At 42.1% G+C, this 25,405-nt stretch overlaps 2 protein-coding genes across 2 annotated transcripts in view; both read right to left on the bottom strand.

The window, feature by feature from the left end:
- Positions 1-4,772, bottom strand: part of cep192 (centrosomal protein 192) — a 104,365-nt gene extending 99,593 nt beyond the window's left edge. Inside the window, 2 exon segments of the mRNA XM_052023440.1 lie at positions 2,013-2,195; positions 4,689-4,772. Coding sequence (XP_051879400.1) covers positions 2,013-2,170 — 158 coding nt within the window. The 5' untranslated portion in view covers positions 2,171-2,195; positions 4,689-4,772.
- Positions 4,773-8,435: 3,663 nt separating this feature from the next.
- On the bottom strand, positions 8,436-24,143 carry seh1l (SEH1-like (S. cerevisiae)). The gene is given in 13 exon segments (XM_052023768.1): positions 8,436-9,284; positions 12,527-12,621; positions 12,624-12,700; positions 14,411-14,485; positions 14,488-14,538; positions 14,541-14,566; positions 14,787-14,927; positions 16,435-16,533; positions 17,211-17,422; position 17,877; positions 18,201-18,349; positions 20,183-20,233; positions 23,923-24,143. Coding segments are annotated over 13 exon segments (1,287 nt in total). The 5' UTR covers positions 24,034-24,143; the 3' UTR covers positions 8,436-9,085.
- Between the last annotated feature and the right edge of the window lie 1,262 nt (positions 24,144-25,405).

Here is a 25,405-nt window from a genome sequence, read left to right as displayed (position 1 = left end):
AAAAGGAAAAACATCAGAATGCAGAATATAGCATTATAGTTACAGAGAAAGTTCAGTGCAGGTAGTCAAATAAGGTGCACTCACTGATGCCTCAATGGCCACAGGAGTAGTACCAGATGATTGGAGGGTGGCAAATGTTATCCATGACACGAAGGTTGGTGGTGTTGTGGATAGTATAGAAGGTTGTCGGAGGTTACAACGGGATATTGATAGGATGCAAAGCAGGGCTGAGAAGTGGCAGTTCAACCCGGAAAAGTGTGAAGTGATTCACTTTGGAAGGTTGAATTTGAAGGCAGAATACAGGGTTAATGGCAGGATTCTTAGCAGTGGGATCTTGGGGTCCAAGTCCAGTGATCCCTCAAAGTTTGCCACACAAGTTGATAGGGTTGTTATGAAGGCATATGGCCTTCATTAGTGGGGGTAATGAGTTCAAGAGCCACAAGGTAATGTTGCAGCTCCATAAAACCCTGGTTAGACCACACTTAGAATATCATGTTCAGTTCTGGTCACCTCACTGTAGGAAAGATGTGGCTTTAGAAAGGGTGCAGAGGAGATTTACCAGGATGCTACCTGGATTGGAGAGCATGAGGATCGGTTGAGTGAGCTAGGGTTTTTCTCTTTGGTGAGCAGGAGGATGAGAGGTGACTTGATAGAGGTGTACAAGATGATAAGAGGCCTAGATCGAGTGGACAGCCAGAGACTTTTTCCCAGGGTGGAAATGGGTAACATGAGGGGGCATAATTTTAAGATGACTGGAGGAAAGTACAAGGAGGATATCAGAGGCAAGTTTTTTTGTTTTACACAGAGAGTGCTGGGTGCATGGAACATGCTGCCAGGGGTGCTGGTAGAGGCAGATATATTAGGGACATTTAGGAGCCTCTTAGATAGTCCTCCATTTTTCTATCATCCATGTGCCAATGTGGGGAGGGAATTGTTTAGATTGATCTTAGAGTAGGTTAAAAGGTCAGCACAACATCGTGGGCCGAAGGACCTGTACTGTGCTGTAATGTTCTATAACATTGGTGACTGCCATACTTGGATTATTTGTGCAGCTCTGGTCACCACACTACAGGAAGGATGTGATTAAACTGGAAAAGATTCACAAGGATGTTGCCTCATTAAGAGAGTTTAAGTTATAAAGAGAAATTGGATAGGCTGGGTCTGTTTTCTCAGGAGCATTGGAGGCTGAGAGGTGATATGATAGAAGTATATAAAATTAGGATAGGATAGATAGTCAGTGTCTCGTTACCTTGGTTGCAACATCTAAAAGTAGAGGCCATAGCTTAAAGCAAAAAGAAAGATGTTTAAAAGGGGATCCAAGGGGAAAATTTTTCACATAAAGATGAGTTGGTATCTGAAATGAACTGCCAAAGGAACAGTAGGAACATTTAAGAGGCACTTGGACAGGTACTCGAATGAGCAAGGTATAGTGGAATGTGGAATTAATGCAGGCAAGTGGGACGAGTATAGATGGTCGATATAGACATGGTGGGCCAAAGGGCCTGTTTGTGTTGTATGAATCTATGACTCTTATATACATAAGGTACATGGATAGGGTAGGATAGATCTTTTTCCCATGGTAGGGCATTCAAAAGCAGAGGGCATAGATATAAGGTGAGAGGCAGAAGTTTTAAGTGGATTTGAGGGGAAAATTTTTCTCCCCACACAGAGTGGTTGATATCCGAAACTCACTATAAGACAAGGTGGTGTGTTCAGATACAATCACCATGTTTACAAGACATTTAGACAGATATTTAAATAGGTAAGACATAGAAGGATTCATATCTAAGGTGGGCAAATGGGATTTGTGTAAATGGGCAAATAGGTTGGCACGGACATTGTGAGCCAAAGGGCTTGCTTCTGTGCTGGACAACTCTATTACTCTAGATGTAGGGACAAGAGGATGACATATGGAATGTCTTCACTGAAGGCCAGAACAGTCCCAGTAGGCTAAATGGATTTTCCCATTTCCATATAAACATGCATATTTAGACAAAGACCTCACCTGTTACCCCAAATCTGATTTTTTAGCAACTGTTGATGCAGCCACGGGAAGTCCAAAATTTGAAGAAACAGTAACATTTTCCAGCATTTCACTGCCATTACTCCTGACAGACTGCAATAGAAAACTAGGAAATGTCTCATCCTCCAGATTCCTGATACTTTCCATTATGTTAGGGGCATCTGATAGTCACCTGAAAACAAAAATAGAAATAAATATACAAGATGTGTGCAAAAACAGTGTAACCTCAAGTTTTGATTACATCTGTGTCATCTCAGTTCAATAGTAGCAGTTTGACCAAGTCAGAAATAACAATGCAATAGTAAACAAACAAAATTTATTTCAAAATACAACATCAAAACTTGAGTTCTTTTTTTGTATTCCAGAAATTAAATTTAAAAATATTTATACAATCAAAAAGAGAAAATTCTATTAAGGTCGGCAGCATCTGTGGAGAGAGAAACATAACATCTTAGGTTAACGGCCTTTTGTCAAAGCTGAGAGAAAAAAAAAATCAGAAAAAAATATCTTTTTGCACTTCCTCAATGGCATGTGTATGCTTTTTTGGATAAGGAGACCAAAACTGTACATGCTACTCAGAAACAGCCTCACTAAAGCCCTACATACAGGCGACCCCCACTTATGGCAGTTTAGGTAACAGAAATACACTCCAACAAAATTCAGAAATCACTACCAAAAAATTTGGGATATGGAATAAGAATTCTCTCACCAATTTTAACCACCTGTTAAACTGAACAACTAACGGTTGAACATGTACGTGTACTCAATAACAATATTTATGAGCCAACTGGCAGTTTCTAAATACACGATGATTTTAGAATCCTGAAAGCTATGAGATGCCACCCCAAGATCAGTTCAATGAAGTTTCTCAGCCGGGGTAAATATTCAACAATTTGCATTTAAACTAATTCAGATTTTAATAAAAATACATCCTCTACAACAATTTGCATGTGAAATGCCTGTAACCTTATTCTCAAAGGACAAAAAAATTTGTCAGGTTGCAATTTAATTAGGACAAAATAGTCATTATAGATCAGCCACAAGTGGAAATCAAATCACACTTCCCAATCATGGCACAAACATAATTATTCATGAATAGAACTTATTAGATGGTTTACTAAAGTAAACTTTTTTTTTTCACAGGAGGTACCTTGTCTGGGTCCTCCAATGCTGAAAATTTAAAGCTATCCTGAAGGGTTGAGGAAGAAAAAACACAAGGACTTGCCCCTCGAATCCCTGTAACCCCACAACCTTCTATTCCCATTCATTCTTTTGATTCTGCCCAATTGTGCTTCCCCCATCCCTCTTGTATTGTAGGCTGTACCTTTGACCACCTAAACCCTTCACTCTTGAATTTTTTCTAGTCCAAACCAATAATTATTTTTTCAAAAAAAATCCAGTTACTCTTAGGGTCCTGCCCATGGGAGCTCACTATGGACGAACTTTCTGCCACATTTCCCACATCACAAAAGTAACTGCAATTTAAAAGCCATGGGAAAAAATACTTGCATCTCAAAAGTGCTTTTCATGATTTCAGGATCTATCAGATCCTTTATAAACTGTGGTGGTACTTCTTAAAAGCATAGTCTATTTTTATACAATCAAAGCTGCAAAAGCCTGGCCTTGCATGAATAACATGATAATGGACAATGAAGATAATAAAAGGTAGATACTGAAAATCTGAAATACAGAAAGTTCTGGAGTGGTCAATCGCTTGATAATGGCCAACTTTATTTTGGCAGCATTCACCGAGCAATTAGCTGCAACCAAGATAACATCCCTACTTTCAAAACAGTATTGTGAGATCTTTTACAACTAAAGTAGGTAGGACACCCCTGAGATAATATCACTCACTCAGTATGCACTGGAATGTCAGTCTGGATTTTTTAAATGCCTAAACCAGAGACTCGCACTCACAACTTACTGACTCCACTGCAAAACTACCGCCAACTGAATTGCAACCAACACATGATGTTATATCCCAACACCTCATTTTCCAATGTCTACCCATTAGATCTGGCAACCAGGATTATGCATCTGAAGCAACTTGGGACAATATGTTTTAAAGCAAATTGCTGTTGCTTTGTCAACAGGGTTAAACTTTATTCTTAAACCCTTGCAATGATTTTTAACAATTCTAAAATTCTTAGTAAAAATGCAGTAAATCATACAATCAGAACTTTACAACAGCTATCAAAAATGTGTATTTATTTTTATAAAGCCTGTGAGAGTATACAGTATACATTGAAACAAACGTTTGCAGTTACAAAAGCTTTTGCAATCAAGACTTCATTAATATTCCTTAAAAATTCCTTCAACATTAACAGCAACAACAGAATAACAGAGAAGAGGAGGAGCTGGCTGTTCTAATCCAGTTAGTCCCCCTCTCCTGTCCTTCTCTCGCATCCCGCAGGTTTTCCTGATTCAAATATTTACCTAATTCTCCTTTAAATGCTATTATTGAATCTACTACCAATCTGCATTGTAATCACTCTTTGTGCATACTATGAAGTGCACTGCGTTTCATCCTCCGATCTAATCCGCACACTTTTGCTTTCACACAAAACTTTTCAGCAACTACTCAAGGGGAATAAAGCACTCCGAGCAATAAAAAGTCCGGACAGGTTGCTAATAAAGTTCAACTTCTAACTCAGAGGATACTTACGTAAATTCATCTGGTCAATAACTGTGCTCGGTGAGACTTTAAACCAAGCGCCCACACAACAAGCAATCCCCGGCGGGGTAGGCCCTGGGCTCCGGGAGCTAGAGGCGCGCAGCTCAAAAGTTTGGGGGGGGTGGGTGGGTGCTGTCGATGTGCGCATGCGCGGCACCTCCGACAAACGGTCGAGTTCACTTCATCAGGGCGCGAGGTGTTTCGGCGCGCGCACGGGGGGGGGGGGGCGCGCACGGGGGGGCGCGCCGTCTATTTGCCGTGACGTCATCGCGTCCGAGCCCGGACCCTCGTTGGTTATGGAGCGCGCGCGAGCGCGACGTCACACCCCGGTCCATCATCGCGCGCTCCCTGAGACAGGAGCACGAGCAAACCGCCAAAACTCATTTGAAACGCCGCTGCCCCCAAACCGTCACCCCGGGATTAAATTAAACACCGAACACTTACTCTGTCCGATGTCATTTCGTTCTTTTCTTCATTATAAAACCCTATTGCGAGGACAAGCTGTGTGAAGATGCTGGAAAACTGAAATAAAAACAAAATGATGGAAACACTCTGCAGACCTGACAGCACCTGTGGAGGAGAACATGTTAATGTTAATTCTGATTCTCTCCTCAGATGCTGCCTGACCTGCTGAGTGTTTCCAGCATTTTTTTTATTATAGTGATAGTCTTTTGTTTGCCTTGAACTCAAACTCCACTAAAGATCCTCAACCGAAAAGTATCTTCTTAGTGTAATCCAAGGAATTGTAGACCTTGGCAGTCTTGTTTTGCCACCACAAAACTGTCCCTGAAGCCAAAAACTAACATAACATCCAGCATTGATTTGTATATTTTTGGCAACTTTTCCCTGTTTTCTGTTTTGGGAATTAGATTTGCCAGATTGGAGGACATTGACAACCATTTGCTTGCATTGGAGCAAGTGGTTTGTCATGAACCTTTGGGTTCTGATGGTCACTGTGTCATTTGTCTTGTTGTATCATACAGCAAAGCCAAGGAAAATAAAACTAGGCACTGTCAAATAACCTTTTCTACTGCTAGAAGTTAGCCATCCCCAATAGCTATACCAGAGACCAACCTGTGTCCTTAACCAATATCTTAGCCAAAGCCATTACCTCCCTTTCCTCCAATATTTAAACTAACACAAACACTATGGTCCTAAACCCAAAGTAATCTAGCTCACAACTATGGTATCAAAGTTACTGAACTTTGGACGATCAGCAGTTTGGACGGACCGATCCAAAGACTACAGTCTGAAGTTCAGCATGTCAAACTGGGTAATTTTAATAATTTAAATTTGAAAGAAATAGCTAGCATCTGTCATAGTGGCTTTGAAACATCTGTCCTAAAACAATCTGGGAAGGAAATCTACTACTGTTATGCAGTCTGAGTTGGATTTGACTCCACAGTTCCAGTGTGGTTAACTCCAAATTGCCCCCTGAAATGGCCAATCAAGCCACTCCAGTTCAGGGAGAAATTAGAGATAAGCAACAAATGGCAGTTTTGCACAGCAAACTGTTAATCACTGGCACAATTTTCCCCTTTGATTGTACATGCTGGAAATCAGGAATTTGGGCTTTAAAGAATGTCATTGGAGCAGTTGTAGAGATTAACAAGGATGTGGGCCTGAGATGGTGCATTTCAACTATGAGGAACGTTGGTTGTATTCTGTGGATCAGAGGGGAAAAGGAAAGGGAAACTGACTGAGGTGTACAAAATTTAAGAGGCATACATATTATTAATTAGAAACTTTTCCCTTTCACAACAGCAACCTGAAGAGCTACAGGCCAAAATGCTGGAAAATGGGATTAGTATGGACAAATACTGGATTGCTGGCATTACACAGTAAGCCAAAGGGTTTGTTTTTCTACTGCATGTCTCCAAGCCAGGGGGATGTGTTATTTGTGTGCCAGAACTGCTCAGTGACACACAGTTGGCTTGTAGTCTGTGCCTTCATTGAACCCTATTCCAATTTGTCAAGTATTTTGATCACCTATCCCTTTAGCTCATGTAGAAATGTGTTAAATTTTGTTTGGTTTCACTCCCATGAAAAACCTTACATTGAAGGTATATTTCACATAGCATTTTAATCTTCTTTCCATCCCCAGTTGCGTCCGAACTTGTGGCTTTCTTCGCCATTTCAAAAGCTAATCACCTTGAAAGGTCTGAAGTCATGTACTGTATATACCAGGCTAAACAAAATGGCATATTTCCTTCTCTGAAGGGCACAAGTGAACCAAATGGATTTTTTAAACAAAGAAAAACCAATAATTGATGTTGTTTCCTTCCCTAGATTTATTGAACTACTTGAATTTAAACTCCCTAGCTGCCATGCCAGGATTTTAACTCATAACTCCAGTTCAATAGTTTAGAACTTTGGATGGTAGTCCAGTAATGCTACTGCAACCTAAATTAACTATTCATACCTTCTCAGGATCTGGTCTACATCTTTAATTTCTCTAATCATGCCTCCTTTCCTATTCTTCTATTGACATAATGTGATCACTTCATATATTATTTATTTTCTTGCAATATGTGGATTTTTTTCCCCTACCTTTCTCAGCTTCTTTGTATAGGGGACACAGGCCTTGTAGAAAATGATTACAACATTCAGCATGACTAATTCCATGGTGCTAGAAAGTCCTCCCTACAATTTCTCCAACTCACCTTTTCACCCGCATTTTCTGCTTTTTCCCCCCAGTTTGTGGTGCAACTTATCCAAAATTCCCACACAAATAAACTGAAGGAATACACTACCAGGTTATTGATAGGAATTATTAATAGAGTGAACTATTCGAAGCATAAATCTACCAATAGTAGAATCTAATCCAAAGCCCATTGTTATCTCTAACAATCATTTTATATCCATTTATATGTCTCTTTACTGAAGACTTTTTGGAAATCCATATACAGGAATTGAATACTACTACACCTCTTGTTTTCTTCATTTGGATTTTTTAGGAAGGGATACTTATTTTATTAAGTTTGGATGGTGTCAATATGAGGTCCACCACAGTATCTGACATACAAAAGGTACGTTTTCAGGCATTTATTTTCAATATCAATGGGAAAAAACTTTATACTCTTTTAACATGGTATTTAAACACACTGAAATTATACTATAATTTAACAAAGACACTTATTGTTTTTGTCAGTCAACTTCTTACTCTGCATGTGGGAATACTGAAATAGGTCTATGATTCAAATACTTTGATTTACTGGTATTTACCCATTTGTCATCTCAAAATCTCACTAGAATAAGAACACCTTCTGCCATTCAGTTCTTTACTCCAGTGCCACTTCCTGCACTAACCCCATATCCCTCAACATCCTTAATATCTCTGTGCAGAGAATTCCAAAGATTCAGTATTCCCTACATGAAGAAATTACTTCTCCAACTAACCCTAAATGGCCCTCTCCACACTCAGTCCTGATGCAGGGTTTCAACTGGAATTGTTGACAATTCCTTTCACCTCACAGATGTTGCTTGACCCAATAAATTCCTCCAGCATTGTTCATTGCTCCTAAATGGCCACCCCTTCTTTTGAGACCCCCAGGGTCCAGATATCCTAGCCAGGGGAAACATCATCTCTGCCTCTATCCTGTCAAGTCCCATAAGAAATGCTTAATATTATCAATTTTCAGTTAAGTGACAAATAATATTAAGTAAAATCTATTCCATGAGAGAATAGAACTTAACTGCTTGATTACTGACACAAAAATATAACAGAATCAGTTTTTATGCATACACCTTTATTGTTTTAACAAAACTGTATAATTAATTTTACACTCAATCCATTTTCTGGTGTAACTCTCTACCTGGATAAATATGTCAAACCCCAGACTACAGGGTGGTGTGTTCCAGCTCAAGCACAGGAATGTCAAATATGAGCACAGCTTATACGATCATCCTGCTAACAGACACACTGCATGCATCACTCCATTTGTGGTTGTTAATATATTTAAAACATAAGAGAATTTTTTCTCAAAAAACACAAGCTGTATGTAGAAAAAATTGACATTGTCAAATCATTTCAAAATGTACATTTCTTCCAAAATTCCCTTATAAAACAGAACTATCCCAATTAAAAAAAAATCTTCTAACAGTAGGCATTGATTCTTAAGGCACACCCATAACTTTTTCAGTTTAACGTGGTCTATCAGCCATCATTGAATACAGCCAGCAATTGCAGATTTCCAATCTTAAGTATTCTGGTAGCATTAGATGAATAAACTATTCAACATCAGATTATCTACATAGTTATGTCACTCAAATATGAATTAAGATAATAAGGTATCCATTGAGAAACTTTCTCTGTACATCAGAAGTATGGGTAGAAATAAGTTAGCAGAAACATAGACAATTATCACCTCTGCATAAGTAGATGTTTTTTATTGCACCCCCTCATTCTCAACCAAGGAATTAAGAGACCTGTTGGAGTATCGACTTTGAGAGTTACGATACTGAAGGTGGGTTGTGTCAGCATCACAAGACTGTTCTGCCATAGGAGGAAGAGGAGGAAGAGGAAGCTGGGCATAAGTGGACCATCTCGATCCAGCACGAGCATGGTCCGGAGTGGGAAAGAAAGACCTGAAACGATGTAGAGGAAGACAGGCGAGAGAGAAAAACGGGAGAAAAGAACAGAAGACAAAGAGAAAAGTGGTGAATATAAGAAAATGAAAGATACAAATGCCTAAAATAATTAAAGTAAAACATTGGGTCTTGGTTAGGAAAATGACCACAGTAAAGCAATTTGATGTACAATTCAATGATCTTTAACTATTTTTCACTTTTATTTTCAAACAGTTCATAAATCATTATGTAAACACAATAATTATGAATCAATATAAATATTACCAGAGTTTGGAGAAAGAAAAAAAAGTTAGAAATACAATGACTAAAAAAAAAGTACACACAATACTGACAATGTAAACCTCAGTTTATTTAACCTGTTCCAATTAGAACACATAACATTCTTGGTCCCACACTGGAAAGAGGGTGCATATCTGCTTGGGTTCTATATCCTCATCAGTATCTTAAATGCGTAACATTGGAGTGCCCACTGCATCATATGCGTAGTTGCTATTTAGAATGAAGTGTACCGTGACGCAAGATCAATTTAAATTCTATTCATTCACTTTGAAGCATTCTCCGTAATTTTGGTCATTTTAATGTTATATATACATGGCTTCCAAAGTTGAAAATTAGGTTTCAAGGCTGCTTCTGTACTGTAAGGCAATATGTGCCTCTCCTTTGAGTTGCTTGTACATAGATGCCAACTGTTCAAAAAAAACACTAGCAAACAGGGACAAAAGATGTTTAATTTTATGAAGCCTTCCATCCAAGGTTATTAGTAAGCAGGTTGGTCTTGGGAGATATCAGATGTCACTGGGAAGGGGGAAAAGGAGTTCACATTCCATTCCTGTGTGCATGCAACAAGCAGCAAAACAGCAAGGTTACTCCAGTTAGCTCGAGATCAGTTGTGTTTTCTTTCTGCTGAAAAGGGCATTGTGAGTGTAGAAGGTGAGATGTATCAGAGTTTCCTAAAAGAAAAAAAATGAACATATACCTTTGCTTAACCACATTTCAAATTTGCAAACAATTCTGTCTGATTAAATATTTTTGGATAGGGGAAAAGAAAATGTTTTAAATGCAACTTATACTTTTTTTAATCTTTCACTTCTACAATTAGGTAGTAAAACACAAATTATCTTCTGATAGTTCTGAAGTTCTACTTCTTGGGCAAGTCGTTGTAAATGTTTTAGTGAATGTGCGAGCAATGCCCACAGCTACAAACTCAAAAAAATTATATCCAAGGGAATGAGGGCTGGGAAAATCAATGCCCTGAGCCACCTTGTTTACCCCTACAATTTTGCACACTGCCATGGTTCTAGGTTTCACTAAACTAGGTACACTTCCTCAAAAAAGAAATCAGAAGCTACTTCTCCAATAAGTTGAGTGAACACATCACAGACAAATAATGATAGGGGAAATACACTCATTGTTTTCTTTCCTATGAATACAAGATAGTATTTCATCAGTAGCATCTGGGTCAAAAATAAGAACAAAGCATTCCTGACTGACAAGCTGCATATTTTCCACAAAACCTCTCTAGTATAGACATAACAGATATTAATGAATTGCTTCCAGAAAGTAACAGAAGAGTTGAAATAGTTATTCCTGCTTAGAATCACTAAGTAAATTAAAAACACCCGACTAAGAAATTTGGTTCCCCGTTTCTTTTAATTACATTGTTTGATGTCTGGGTTTCTTCAAGAACATAACATGGATTTATAATTAAGGTCTATAGGACTTTGCAGCCAAATTTCAGAGATCCATTGAAAACAAAGAAATCTCTGCACTTTAAAGAGACTTAGTGACTACCTTAGTATTAAAGAGGTAAGTGGCTCAAAGTATTTGTAGTTCCAGAGGACCCCTTAGCAAGTTACAACATGTAGTTAGATTTCCCAAATTATTATAATTTTCAGGGGAGACAAGAGACTGCAGATATTGGAATCTGGAGCAAAAAACAATCTGCTGGTGGAACTCAGCGGGTCGAACTGCATCTGTGGGTCGAAACCCTGCATAAGGATAGGCAGTATGCTGCTTGACCCAGAGTTCTTCCAGCAGATTATAATAATTTTCACCCAGGAGAGTACCGACCACCCAGGAGAGTACCGACCTCCCTGGATTCGCAAGGAGAATCTGGACAGGGTTCCCAGGCAGAGTAAATTCCAATTCATAAGCAAGCAACCCATTTCTAACAGTGAATGAAAAACATATACTCTAAAACATCCAACCTAAATCTGAAAAACATATACACTTCAATGTAAACTCCTAGACCACTGCTACCTAAAGTTTGGAGGTTTGATTTACAATCAGGCAAATTAAATTATGAATTATTTTACTTTAGACACAAGCTCACAGTTGTACTGTTACTGTAATGGACATTGTATGTCATGAAAACAGTTTCTAGTTTTTGCAATAAATGTACAAAACAGTGTTTGGTGGCTGTTATACTTTTTTAATATAACTTTATACATTATTTCAAATGAGTTTTACTATTTTAGTGCTACAAACATCAACCATTCAAGGTAACCATGGACACCATGCAGTGAGTAAAGCACTCAATTTCTACTGTTATTTCTTCCATCTTGAGAAGTCATGGTATCTAGTATGTGGTTATAACTGTATTGTTTTTTGAAATTATCGTAGCCATATTTGAAGAATTTAAGACCACACCCATTCAGTTTTAAAATTACACCAGGGTCAGAGGTCTATTCAAAGAGATTTCTCTTTATAAATATGTATAACTAAAAAGCTGACTTTATGATTCAAAAGTCAGAGATAATGCAAATCAAACAGATGAAATGATTTTAAATAACAGAAGTTGCAGCAGCATGATTGCATAATTTGTGAACACAATTTGTCACAGTACTCCAAAAAGAACATTTGTCAGGTTCATAGTGGGGGAAATGCCCAGAAGCTCGAGGATAGCCAATAGCATCTAGCAGCAATTGCAAAATTGGGCTACCAAATGCACTAAATGCTGACTACCCACCCACCTTCTCATCACATTATCACATACATCGTATCTTAGTCTTCATAATAAAGGACCTCTTGCCCAAGTGTAAAGACAAAGTTCAGTGATCCAATGAGTATTTGCTGCCGGTTTTGATACACGGTACCTCATATTCATGAGACTGCTCTGCTCAGTTATTGGCTTACACTGGGTAAACAACAGTTAAGTCAAATTTATTAGCCCCCAAAGGTCGACATGATGCCTGAATTTCTCCAAAACAGCAACAGTTCAGCACCTGAACTGAAGGGACCTTCAACCTACCTCCCTCCGGCAGGATGTTCCATTAAATGCATTCTGTAAGGATGAATTGCTTAATACTGCAGAAGGATTAAGAATTCCCATTGATGTTGGTTTAAGGCACCATTTACGGGACTTCCATCTCCTTTCAATATGCCTGTACATTTCCAAGTATCCATATAGTTAGCTGCAAAATTAAAAGCACCGGAACTTCAGTCAACGTTTCAAACTTTAAGGATTTTAAATCCCCAGTGAACAGAAATGAACATTTCATTGAGTTTCCAGGGTAAATCTGTGTGCTGTCGACCCATCAGCAATACCATAGTTCTAAAAACTACCTTTTATCGTAGGATATCACTGCAGTGTTAACAGACAAAATTTGACACTGAGCACAAAACAATCAGAACAAGACGCCGGCCAAAGCAGAGAGGAGAGATTTCAGGAAGGAAGTACAGAACCAATGGAGAGGAAAAGGAAATCGAGGACGTCAGAACAAGGTTTTCAGAGAACCAAAAGAGATTACAGAAAAGGGAAGGCAAGGCCATGGAAGGATTAACTACATGGATTTAAATTCAAGCACTGCTGGAATGGTAGCCAATGAAGGCCACTGAGTAGAGGGTGATGGGTGAACAGAGCTCGAACTTACAGTGGGTGGAAGATGGAAAATGACCAAGAGAGCACTGGAATTGTGGAGTCAAGAGACAGCAAAACCAAAAGCAAAGATATCAGCAGCAGTGGGCTGAGGCAGCTTCAGCCCTTCTCTAGTATAAATCTTACTTTCCACCTGGCTCTATTAAATTCATCTATAGGTTCATCTTGTCCTAAGAATGATTCCAATCAATGTAGAATAAAAACTGCTGAGCTGACAAGATATGTTCCACTGGTCTCGGTTTCCAAGTACTACTTGATTATCCAGGACTTCCCCTTTACGTTCATCCTCTGCCTGTAATAGCTTTTTGATTCTCACTAATTCAACCTCATTCTCTTCTCTTGAGGTGGTGGGTCCTTGTTGTTTGCAGACAGACTTTCCACGTTGTGTAGTTGTTCGCAGACAGACTTTCCACGTTGTGTAGTTGTTCAAGGTCATGTCTGAACCTGTCACTTGTCCAGATTTACCCCCAACTACAATGTTAAATCAGGAGCTGAAACCTAGCCACTTTTCCCCTGCATAATCCAGGGCATCATGTGTAATGTTTCTTCTGCATACCCCATAAACCGAATTGCTCACCAGATATGTCATGCAGGCAACTGAAAGAGCCACCAGTCAAACTTTTAATAATCATGAGGAAATGGATCTGTACAGATGAATATTGTCTGTGCATGCTAATTTCTGAAACTGACTTGAAATATCCAGAAGACTGACTTCATAACCAGGTAATTAAATTGCAAGGCTGAATTAGAATACACACATAGCACAAGAAGGGAAAGTAGTAGAACCGGATGTCATCTGGCGTTCTGAAGCTCAGTTTAGCACCAATCAGCTTTTCAAGTAGCATCCCTCTTTCTAGTTCTTTTGTCTCTTAACAACAACAACTATCTGGTAGGACCATTAAATGATAACTAACCAACTAATTATTATCAGTCTTTCAGTTTCATCTGCAACATGAATGCCAAAGGTTTAACGATACTTCCCAAATTATTTAAACCGCTGAAAAAGTGATATTAATATAAAACTTGCAATGAGCAATTCGTGAAGTTAAATGCTCATGTGACAGCTAATGTAACAGGAAAGTCAGAGTAATAAAACCACCTCAGTGATAGTTATTCACAGTCTTATCTATTCCTGTACTGAAATCAGCAAGATACAATATTCAACAAAACCTTTCTGAATTACAATACTATATATTGAAGGTAATGGCTTTAGATAACTCTAACTGGACTAAGAAATTCAGATCACCTTTCCATAATCTGACACATCCATCATCTCCAGAGGACGCCAAGACCGTACCAGTGATGTTCCAGCTCACACGCATACCTGCGAATTGTGATTATCAAACTGTGCCACTGTCTGAATTTCAAATTTGCTGGACCTCCAGAACTACTCAATTCTTTCTGGGGGAAAAGATGATGAAGATTTAAAATAGTAATTTTTATATTGGCTATGCAACTGGTTAGAAGTCAAAAGATAACTACAGAAAGATCAGGATGAAACAAATACTGCTATTTTGGGTATGAAATTATTCATCAAGATGACGTTTTCAGTTTTGTTTAACTCAAAGAAACTTATACTACAAAATGACGCCATTAAGAAATTAGGATGCAAGTATTCCCACCTTAACGGTTTTAGTGTGAAAATTCGAACATCTTTATTTGCTACTGCAAGAATATGGAATGACCTTCCAAGGTTTGGAGCAAAAGCAATATCATGCACAGGATCGGTAACTGTAATTAAGGTTTCTGCTTTTGCATATTTCCTGAAATAAAAAACACAAATATCAAATTAGGATTCATTTATTTATTCTTTGCCCCTATTTTCTTTTCAATTTAATCCTCAAATAAAGATCCAGATGCACATTCTATGAATGCTGTCACTCATTTGAGGACAAAAAAATAGAATGACAAAATGTGCCTCAACAGATTAAAGCAACTGCTCTAAATACACTTAAAACATATAAAATCTGCAGACTTCAAACCTTAGATGAACTGGAGCACCTCTATTTATATATTAATTATCTACATGTAGGAAAGTGTGATCAATCATACCCACACAATAAAGGTTATAACTTTAATTACACAATGTTACAGAGTTTATTATATTCAGTCTACAACCCTAAACTCACACCTTAGCATTTGACAGTCATGACTTCTGAGAGGGAGATACAGGAACATTGTGAATTCTTTTCATGTGTTCTGTTATTATACATTTGTGCTTTGTTATAATGCTGGGTTCAGTAAGACAACAGGGCTAAACAGAAATAACATTAAAAAAATTATTATTGAAACATGCAAATAAGTGCAGCTTGGGGATAGATTCTGGGCTCTATAGTTAGAATCCTTCATCAATATCCTGTGTTTTAAATTGATCCCAGTTGGGACAACAGTGAAATAAAGCTACAATTGATTTCCAAAGTCCCCACTTAATGAGAATCTTTGCTTGTGAACTCGAGATAATAGGTGGCACAGTAGTTAGCTCTGCTGCCTCACAGCTCCAGAGACCCAGGTTCAATGCTGACTTTGGGTGTCATTTGTATGAGCTTGCACTTGTTCCTGTGACTGGATGGGTTTCCTCTGGGTGCTTCATTTTCTTCCTTCATGCTAAGGACGTGCTAGTTGGAAGGTTAAGATGGAGTTGTGGGAGGAAGCCTGCTGACGCTCACTGTCAAGGTTTCCTGTGAACACTTGGCTATCTGGTGCAGAATCTGTTCACCAAACTTTCTTCGAGCATGTGTGGAATACTACCTTTCTTTTTTTTAAAAAATAATTCCTGGAACGTTACAGTTCCAGGGAAAAACCTACATTTATTGGCCATTCCCAAATGATCTTGAGAAAGTGATGGTGAACCATCTTCTTGAAGCATTGCAGTACACTTGGTGAAGACACTCCCACTGTACATTGTGGTTTGCTGATCCATTTCAGAGGACAGTTGGGAGGTTACCTCATTACTGTGGATGACAACACACCAGACTAATATCTACATTTCCTCTGTTAAAAGGAATGAGCAAACAAGATGGGCTTTGCTAAAAATCTGGTAGTGTTATGCTCATTCTTCATACTAGCTTTTTTAATTCCAGATGTGTTTGTTAACTGACTTTAAGTTCCACATCTACCATGGTGAGATCTGAATTTAAGTTTCTGGATCATTGAAACACACCTGGTGATCACTGGCCCAATAAGATAGCTTTTATGCCACTACACAAATTAGGAAAAGATGGGAGAAAAGCATCAAAAACAATCTCTATAACGCTCTGCATTGTGGCATACCTGGTGTTTTCATTGTATTCATAAATTTGAACCTTGCCACCTATGTTTGTGCTGCTGTCGTCACTTCCCACTGCTATCATAGGGGGATGAGAACGGGAACTGTAATAACAAACAGCATTGGAGACAGTTTAAACCATATGTGTATATATATATTTACCAAACATGCAATTACCTCTGTACAAGAAGAGGCCCAGTCAATGTGTTAACTTTCACTGTATTTGAAAGCTGCACTTTTGTTCGTTAAAGGAGTTATTTTCAAATTGATGGGCTGAAACCATTGCTGATTCTACACTCACACTGTCTGATTCAGAACCAGTTAATATGACTGGACTAACAGCTCCACCAGCCATTGAGATTCAAACTGCATTACTTTCCTCTCAGAGCAGAGAGGGAGAGAGCATGGAAGGTGAAGAGACTCTTCAAATACTGCATGTTGCTTTGAACCAGAAAGCACAGCCCGTAAGGGTGCCAGAAGCAGATTCGAAAATAACTTTAAAAGGAGAACTGGATAAATGGGGGATCATTGCCATGGGGAAAAAGCAATGGGAATGGAACTCATGGGATAAGTCTTCCAAAATAATTTGAAAGCACAAATTTCTTCTGAAGGGCACTTTTAATTATTTGTAATAATATGTAAAAAGTATCTCTATTAACAAAAAGTTATGCATGTACTTTCGGGCAATTGCTATTTTATATACAACAGTTCATTGGTTAAATAAACTTACTCAAAACATGGTTTGGTGTAAATACCCACACAGTGCATGCACTTTCCTCACCTGGAGGGGTTCCAGGAAATGCAGCTGCAGCTCAATTTGCATGAGATCTCATGCTGTAAGGACCACTGACTGAGGTTCATGACATCTGGCGCCTCGTATATCCGCACAACACCATCTGCAGAACAGGTGGCTAGAACCAAGCCCATGTGTTTTGGGGCAAATTTCACATCCGTCACTGAGGTTCTGCTGTCCACCAGTGTAGTCCTCTTCACCTGTTTGGAAACAGGCATTTTAATATGCAAGTTGCTAACATTTTTATTCTAGTATGCTACCTCAAGATGGTGACAATTGCAATGATACACTTCTGATTGGACCTATACAAAAAGTGTTGGTTATTGGATCCTGGGGGAGAATCATAAATGAACCCAATCCTGTTGTACTGGAACATGTGAAATGAGTAGATCAGATTGCTTTAGGTGAGACATGGTTTTTGATTGCTATGCTGGAACTTCTTATGGTAGAGGGCTGAAAGTGCTGTGAAAAGACAAGCTCTAGAAGATTAGTACACAGCCTCAAGCATTTACAGACACATAAGCAGAGCTGGAAACTGTTGGGCACACTTAAAATCAAGGTTGGTTTGGGCAGAATGCAACAGGAAACAGGTGTCTCAGCAGGTCAGGCAGCATCCATGGAGAAAAGCAGGCGGTCAATGTTTTGGGTCAGGACCCTGCCTGGCCTGCTGAGTTCCTCCAGCATCATCATGTTGTTCATCTAGGTTCCAGCATCTGCAGCCCTTTATTCCTCTAGGAAACAGGTGTTATTGTACATCGAGATAAAAATGCATTTTCTTGAAAATGAAGTACACTGGATAATGTGGCTAGAATTGCTTTGAAAATGGGCCCAAGTGATCAAAACCATTTGGATCTAAAACTGAATACGCAAGAGTATTGTGTATATATTGCAACAGTAATTTGATAACAAGATTTGACTTATAGTCTGACCTAATCAACTGATGTCCACACAGGTGGTGAAAAGATCCAATGACTCCACCAATGACTCTGACCCCGCAGTTTGTCGTTAGAACTCTCCCACTATCTCCTCCCACACACGGCTGCAGTCCGATCAAATGAGCAAGAAGCCAGCACCTGGCCAAACTCAGGATGGGCCCACGTCACTCTCCATACTGATCCACTGTGTGTCTGCAAAGGAGGTTTAAATTTTAAAAAATCTGTATTAGGAGCTGGAGAGCAGAGTGGCTCGAACGATATGCATCCGAGTTAGAATGGCATTCATAGCATTGAAACGTACAATTGAGCCCATGGAATCAGTACAGGTCAGTGTTTATATTCCACACAAGCATCCTCCCACCCTATTTCATCTAACTACCAGCATGAGAGCATTGTGTCATGAGGAAAATCTGGGTAGATAGGGCCTAAGTTCTCCGGTTTAGAAGGAATGAGAAGTCACTTCATTGAAATACATAATTTTTAGTGAAATCGACTGGATAGTTCAAAAAACAAATGCTGGAAATCCAAAATAAAAACAACAAAACGCAAGAAATATTTAGCAGCATCTGTGGAGAGAGAGAAACAGTTTAGGTCATCTGAAAGCTCGTTAATGACAGATGGAGATGTACAGAGGCTGTTTCCCTTGGCAAGAGAGTCTAGAACAAGGAGTCAGAACCTCGGGACAAGGGGATGGCATATTCGGCCTGAGACAAGGAGAAAGTTCTTCACTCATGGTTGTGATAATTTGGAATTATCTAATCCAGATGGCTGTGGATGGCAAGTCCTTTAGAAACAAAGAAAACCTACAGCACAATTCAGGCCCTTCGGCCCACAAAGCTGTGCCAAACATGTCCCTACCTTAGAAATTACTAGGCTTACCCATAGCCCTCTATTTTTCTCAGCTCCATGTACCTATCCAAAAGTCTCTTAAAAGACCCTATCGTATCCGCCTCCACCACCGTTGCCGGCAGCCCATTCCAAGCACTCACCACTCTCTGAGTAAAAAACTTACCCCTGACATCTCCTCTATACCTACTTCCCAGCACCTTAAACCTATGTCCTCTTGTGGCAACCATTTCAGCCCTGGGTAAACGCCTCTGACTATCTATCCAATAGATGTTTAGGATGTTTAATCAATAATTCAATCAGAGTCAAGGCAATGGGGAGAAATACAAATTGGCCACCTTATTGAATGACATCAGAGACTTCAGACCTTTCACGTACGTGGCTTTGTGTCCTTATTCCGTTTGTTTCTTTCTCCCTTACGGTCCTCTACCCTGCCATCAGTCACTTCACTTTTGACCAATTCAAGCTGCAGCCACTTTACTTTTCATATTATTGCAATAACAGGTTTCTTTCATCCCCACCCCTCGTTCCCTTCAAAAACGTGAAACATTCTCAACAAGACGACACAGCACTCCAACATTCTCGTCCGCACAGCAGAACGTTAGTGTCACCAGTCATACAACCCACCCTCACCACGATCCAGATAATAAACAGAGCCAATGTGTGCAGTTACTTTTGCAGGGATCTTGGAGGACCTTCATGCAGATAAAAGAGAGAGAGAGAGAAGGAAAAAAAAAGATTGAAGCGAGCATCACTGCCTGAATCTCTGAGCTCCAGGCTAGGGAGACCTATTCCCAATAGGAAACAGGATTTTATCTAAATTATTTTAGTATGTGAACAATAGTATCACACATATAGATATTGACTCAGTGTTAAAGAGAGCCTCAATTATAGACTCAACTTATCTAAAGAAATACTATTAATTCAAAGAACATTTTAAAAAAATTATTGTTAAAGAATACCATACAAAGTCAGTTAGTTAAGGGGATCACTGATTTTAAAAATAATTAGAAAGTATCAACATTTAGCATCTACTTCCATCTGCAAACTCAATGAGTGAATAACATTTGAAGGCATACATGCACAGGTGAACAAATGAGTGCATGCACATACAAATATCTACAATTTGGAATACATGTTAATACATTGTGTAATAAGCATCAGGAAGCATCTCATTACCTTCCAGCTAGCTGTGCAGTGCCATTCTTCAGTTTCACCTTTGTCCCATACCTGCCAAATAAGTGCAACAAAGGTTAAAAAAAACACACATTCAACAGTCACAGACAGCATTACGTCATTAGTTGCCCATCCTGTCATAAATCTGCAATACTTTTATCATAAAGAGCTCCTGAAATGGAACCTTACTAGCTGTACACCACACAGATGTGTGCAACATGTAATCATTACAAAAGGCCACTGAAGGAGCAATGGATGCCTTTGTAACATATCTTACCTGATCTGTGGCCATGTGTTTCCCCCACAGGCATGAATAGGAAGGCACTCTCTCTCCTCCCTGCTCCCAAATGCCAGACAGTAGATTCAACCATTATAGAACATAGAACGGTACAACATAGGAACAGGCCCTTCAGCTCATGATGTTGTGCCAAACTAATTAAACTAGTAATTAAATGCCTAACTAAACTAGTCCCTTCTGCCTACACAACGTCCATATCTCTCCATTCTCTCTATATCAATGTGCCTACCTAAGAGCCTCATAAGCGTCTCTCTCGTATTTGCCTCCACCACCACCCTGGCAGCGCATTCCAAGCATCCACCACTCTCTGTAAAAAAAACTTGCCCTGCACATCTCCTTTGAACTTACGCCCCTCTCACCTTAAATGCATGCCCTTTAGTATTAGACATTTCGACCCTGGAAAAAAGATACCGGCGGACTACTCTAACTATGCCTCCCCTCTCATAATCTTATGAAGTTTTATCATGTCTCCCCTCAGCCTCCACCGCTCTAGAGAAAACTACCCAAGTGGTTGTCTTCCTAATAATTTACCTAATAATGGAAGAAACCCAGAACAAACAGGCTTGCATTTACATAGCACATTTTGAGTCTTTTCCTAAATAACTCAAGTTAGTGAAATATTAAGTGTAGTCACTTTTGTGATGTAGGAAACATGGAAGGCAATTTGCACACAGAAGGCCTGAACAACTAGTGATATACTTTGGTGATGTTGAGTAAGGGATATCTATGGGCTAGGATATCGGAGTTAACTCTCCTGCTCTTCATCAAAATAGCATCAGAACTTCATTCACTTCCATCAGAAATTGAAACCACTGTTGATCTTCAAAGCCATTGAACGTACTGCACACAACCAAGGCTACACAAGAAACAGGAGCTGGAGCGGCCGAACTGATCCCTTGAATCTGCTCCATTGTCCAGTAAGTTCATTGTTTAGCCAAACTTGCCTCAACATCACTTTCCTGCTCTCTCCCCATATCCCTCAAAATCCCAGGGTGTTCAAATGTCAGTCAATCTTCACTTTGAAAGCATTCAATGACTTCTCTCCACAGCTCTCCAGGGTAGAGAATTCCAAAGATTCATGACTCTAGAAGAATAAATTCCTCCTCATTTCCCTCTTAAATGGGTGCCCCTTATTCTGAAACTATGCCCCCTAGTTCTAAGATAACCCCACTAGGTGAAACATTCTCTCAGCATCCACCCTGCCAACCACTCTTGGAATCATAAATATTTCAATAAGGTCATCTCTCATTCTCCTAAATTCAAATAAACATAAGTTCAACTTCTCTTCAAATGTCAACCCCTTCAATCCAGGAATCAACATAGCATTACTGCATCGCTATCAATGGAAGCATATCGCTCCTTGAGATCTCATCAGCACTCTGTTAAATTCCATTGTACTCTCACTCTATTTAAAGAATACATTTGTTTTATCATTCTTTCTTCCAATGTGTATAACCTCACATTATACTCCATCTTGTCCACTCATTTAATCTGTCTGTACCCCATTTTTATTTCTTTCTTCTAACAAGACAGGGGGCACTTGAACCATTCTGGTTCTCAGAGCCATCCCACTCCTCCCACATTACCAGCGTGTTCCATTCAGCATGATCTTCGCATCAATGGTCCTTTCATCAGTAGACTGAAGAACACTACTGTGTGCAAATGCTGCCACATTACTTTCGTAAAAACTTAACAGACCACAAAGCACTTGAACCAATATGATGATGTGAAAGGTCATTGACCTTGCACGTTAGACACAAGAGACTGCAGATGCTGTCATCTAGAGCAAAAACCCACTGGAGGACTCAGCAGATCAGGCAGCATCTGTGGGGGCAAAGACATGGTCAATGTTTTGGATTGAAACCCTTCATCCGGGCCTGATGCAGGGTCCCGACCTGAAATGCCAGCTATCTCTTTGCCTCCACAGATTTGAGTGGTGGGAGGGTGGGGGAGTGGTGGTTTGGGGGATGTGGGGAGAAAGGGGGGAGAGAGGGTGGGGGGTTGGAGGGGAGAGAGGGTGGGAGGAGGGGAGAGAGGGTGGGAGGAGGGGAGAGAGGGTGGGAGGGGGGGAGAGAGGGTGGGAGGGGGGGAGAGAGGGTGGGAGGGGGGGAGAGAGGGGGAGAGAGAGGGTGGGAGGGGGGGGAGAGAGGGGGGGAGAGAGGGTGGGAGGGGGGGAGAGAGGGTGAGAGGGTGGGAGGGGTGGGGGGGGGAGAGAGGGTGGGAGGGTGGAGGGGGGGAGAGAGGGTGGGAGGGTGGAGGGGGGGAGAGAGGGTGGGAGGGTGGAGGGGGGGAGAGAGGGTGGGAGGGTGGAGGGGGGGAGAGAGGGTGGGAGGGTGGAGGGGGGGAGAGAGGGTGGGAGGGTGGGGGGGGGAGAGAGGGTGGGAGGGTGGGGGGGAGAGAGGGGGGGGGGGAGAGAGGGGGGGAGAGAGGGTGGGGGGGAGGGAGGAGAGAGGGGGGAGAGAGGGTGGGAGGGTGGGGGGGGGAGAGAGGGTGGGAGGGTGGGGGGGGGAGAGAGGGTGGGAGGGTGGGGGAGGGGAGGGAGGGGAGAGAGGGTGGGGGAGGGGAGGGAGGGGAGAGAGGGTGGGAGGGAGGGGAGAGAGGGTGGGGGGTGGGGGAGGGGAGAGAGGGTTGGGGGGGTGGGGGAGGGGAGGGAGGGGAGAGAGGGTGGGGGGGAGAGAGGGTGGGGGGGTGGGGGGGAGAGAGGGTGGGGGGAGAGGGTTGGGGGGAGTTGGTTGGGGAGAGAGAGGGTGCAGGGGAGAGAGAGGGTAGAGGGGTGGGGTAGGGCGATGGGGGGTAGGGTTGGGTGGGTTAGGTGATGGGGGTAGGGTGACGGGGTGAATGGGATAGGGTGACGGGGGTAGGGTGGGGGGGTAGGGTGATGGGTGTAGGGTTGGGGGGGTAGGGTGATGGGTGTAGGGTTGGGTGGGGGTAGGGTGACGGGGTAGGGTTGGATGGGGGTAGGGTGACGGGGGTAGGGTTGGATGGGGGTAGGGTTGGGTGGGGGTAGGGTGACGGAATAGGGTTGGATGGGGGTAGGGTGACGGGGGTAGGGTTGGATGGGGGTAGGGTGACGGGGGTAGGGTTGGATGGGGGTAGGGTTGGGTGGGGGTAGGGTGACGGGGTAGGGTTGGGTGGGGGTAGAGTTGGGCGGGCCGGGTGTCGTTCAGAACACATTCCTCTCGCTGAAGGCCGACACACAAAAGGGATTTAACGGGCTCCATGTTCCGAGGCCTCGGCCTGGCCCGGAGCCGGCGGCCGCGGTTCATCTCCACCCCCTGCAGCCTCGGTGTCTCCGGCAGCCCCCGGGGCCAAATCCCGCTGCCGGAGAGAGGTCGTCGGCAAACTCCCGGCCCTGCAGCCGCGGCCCAGGCCTGCAGTCAGTCCTGGGGACCGGGGGACCCAGCCCCAGGGCCCGGCCTCAGGCCCCCGCCCGCGGCCTCCCCACCTTCACGCTCTGGTCACTGGAGCAGGTCGCCATCCGTCGCCCGTGGAAGTCGAAGGAAACATCGTGGATCAGGTCCTTGTGATCGGCCGCGATGCTCCGAGCCACGAACATCGCCCCTCAACCGGCGGGAAAAGGCAGCGAAGCGAAGCCGAGCGACAGCGCACGGCCCCGGGCGTCGATTAGCGAGGCCGCAGCTTTGGCGCCGCTCTCTCCAGCTGCGATGGCGGCAGGGCCCCGACAGGCGGCGCCACACCCCCGGTGTCGCGCAGGACATTGACCGGCAGGCGGCGCTGTACCCCCGCTGTAGTACCGCGCTGTGACCGGCAGGCGGCGCTGTAACGGAGATTTGGGCAGTGCCCTTGGGCTCCAGGACAACTTGCTCCCACTCCAGTTCCCGGGGTCTGGGGTGACTGATGAGGCTCATGTGGAGTCTGCATCACACAGAGCAGTACAGCGCTGGGCAGGTCATTGAGCCCACCACCTTGTACTGATCATGATGCCAATTTGTACTATATGTACTCTTCCTGTTTAAGATAAGATATTTACTTATTAGTCACATGTACATCAAGACACACAGTGAAATGCATCTTTTTGCGTTACTGAGAATGTGCTGGGGGCAGCCTGCAAGTGTCGCCACGCTTCCGGCGCCAACATAGCATGCCCACAACTTCCTAACCTGGAATCTTTGGAATGTGGGAGGAAACCGGAGCACCCGGAGGAAACCCACGCAGACACACAGGGAGAACGTACAAACTCCTTACAGACAGCGGCGGGAATTGAACCCGGGTCGCTGGCGCTGTAATAGCGTTACGCTAACCGCTACACTAACGTGCTGCCATTCAGATCCTTCCATTCCCTTCATTTTCATGTGTCTATCTAAAAGCCTCAAACTCCACCATACTGCCTGCTTCCACTGCTACCCCCAGTAACCCATTCCAGGCACCTACCACTCTCTGTTTTTCTTAAACTCACGTCACCTTTAAACTTCCCCCCCTCTAATCTTAAAAGCATGTCCTCTGGTGTTTAACATTTCTACCTTGGGGAAAGGATTCTGACTGTCTACCCTATCTATGCCTCTCATAATTTAACAAACCTCTATTAGGTCTCCCCTCAGCCTCTGACACTCTAGGGAGAACAACTCAAGTTTGTCCAACCTTTCCTTAGAGCTCATGCCCTCTAATGCAGGCAGCAACCTGGTAAACCTCCTCTGCACCCTTTTCACAGTCTCCACATCCTTCCTATAATGGGGTGATCAGAACTGCACACAATACTCCAAGTGCAGTCTGACTAATGCTTTCCATAGCTGCAGCATGACTTTCCTTACTCTTCTACTCAACACCCCTACCAATGAAGGCAAGCACGCCATATGCCTTATAAGCAGAGGCAACAGAGGAGGCAGACTGGCAGGTAACACCTTCTGCTCCCTTTGCATAGAGTTGAGCTTTACAGTGCCATTCAGAATCTTCTATGGTCGTTGTCCAGA

The sequence above is a fragment of the Pristis pectinata genome, chromosome 9 (assembly GCF_009764475.1).
Source record: "Pristis pectinata isolate sPriPec2 chromosome 9, sPriPec2.1.pri, whole genome shotgun sequence".
Classification (NCBI taxonomy): domain Eukaryota; kingdom Metazoa; phylum Chordata; class Chondrichthyes; order Rhinopristiformes; family Pristidae; genus Pristis; species Pristis pectinata.
The sequence above is the reverse complement of the archived record's forward strand: the minus strand, read 5'-3'. Positions and strand labels throughout refer to the sequence as shown.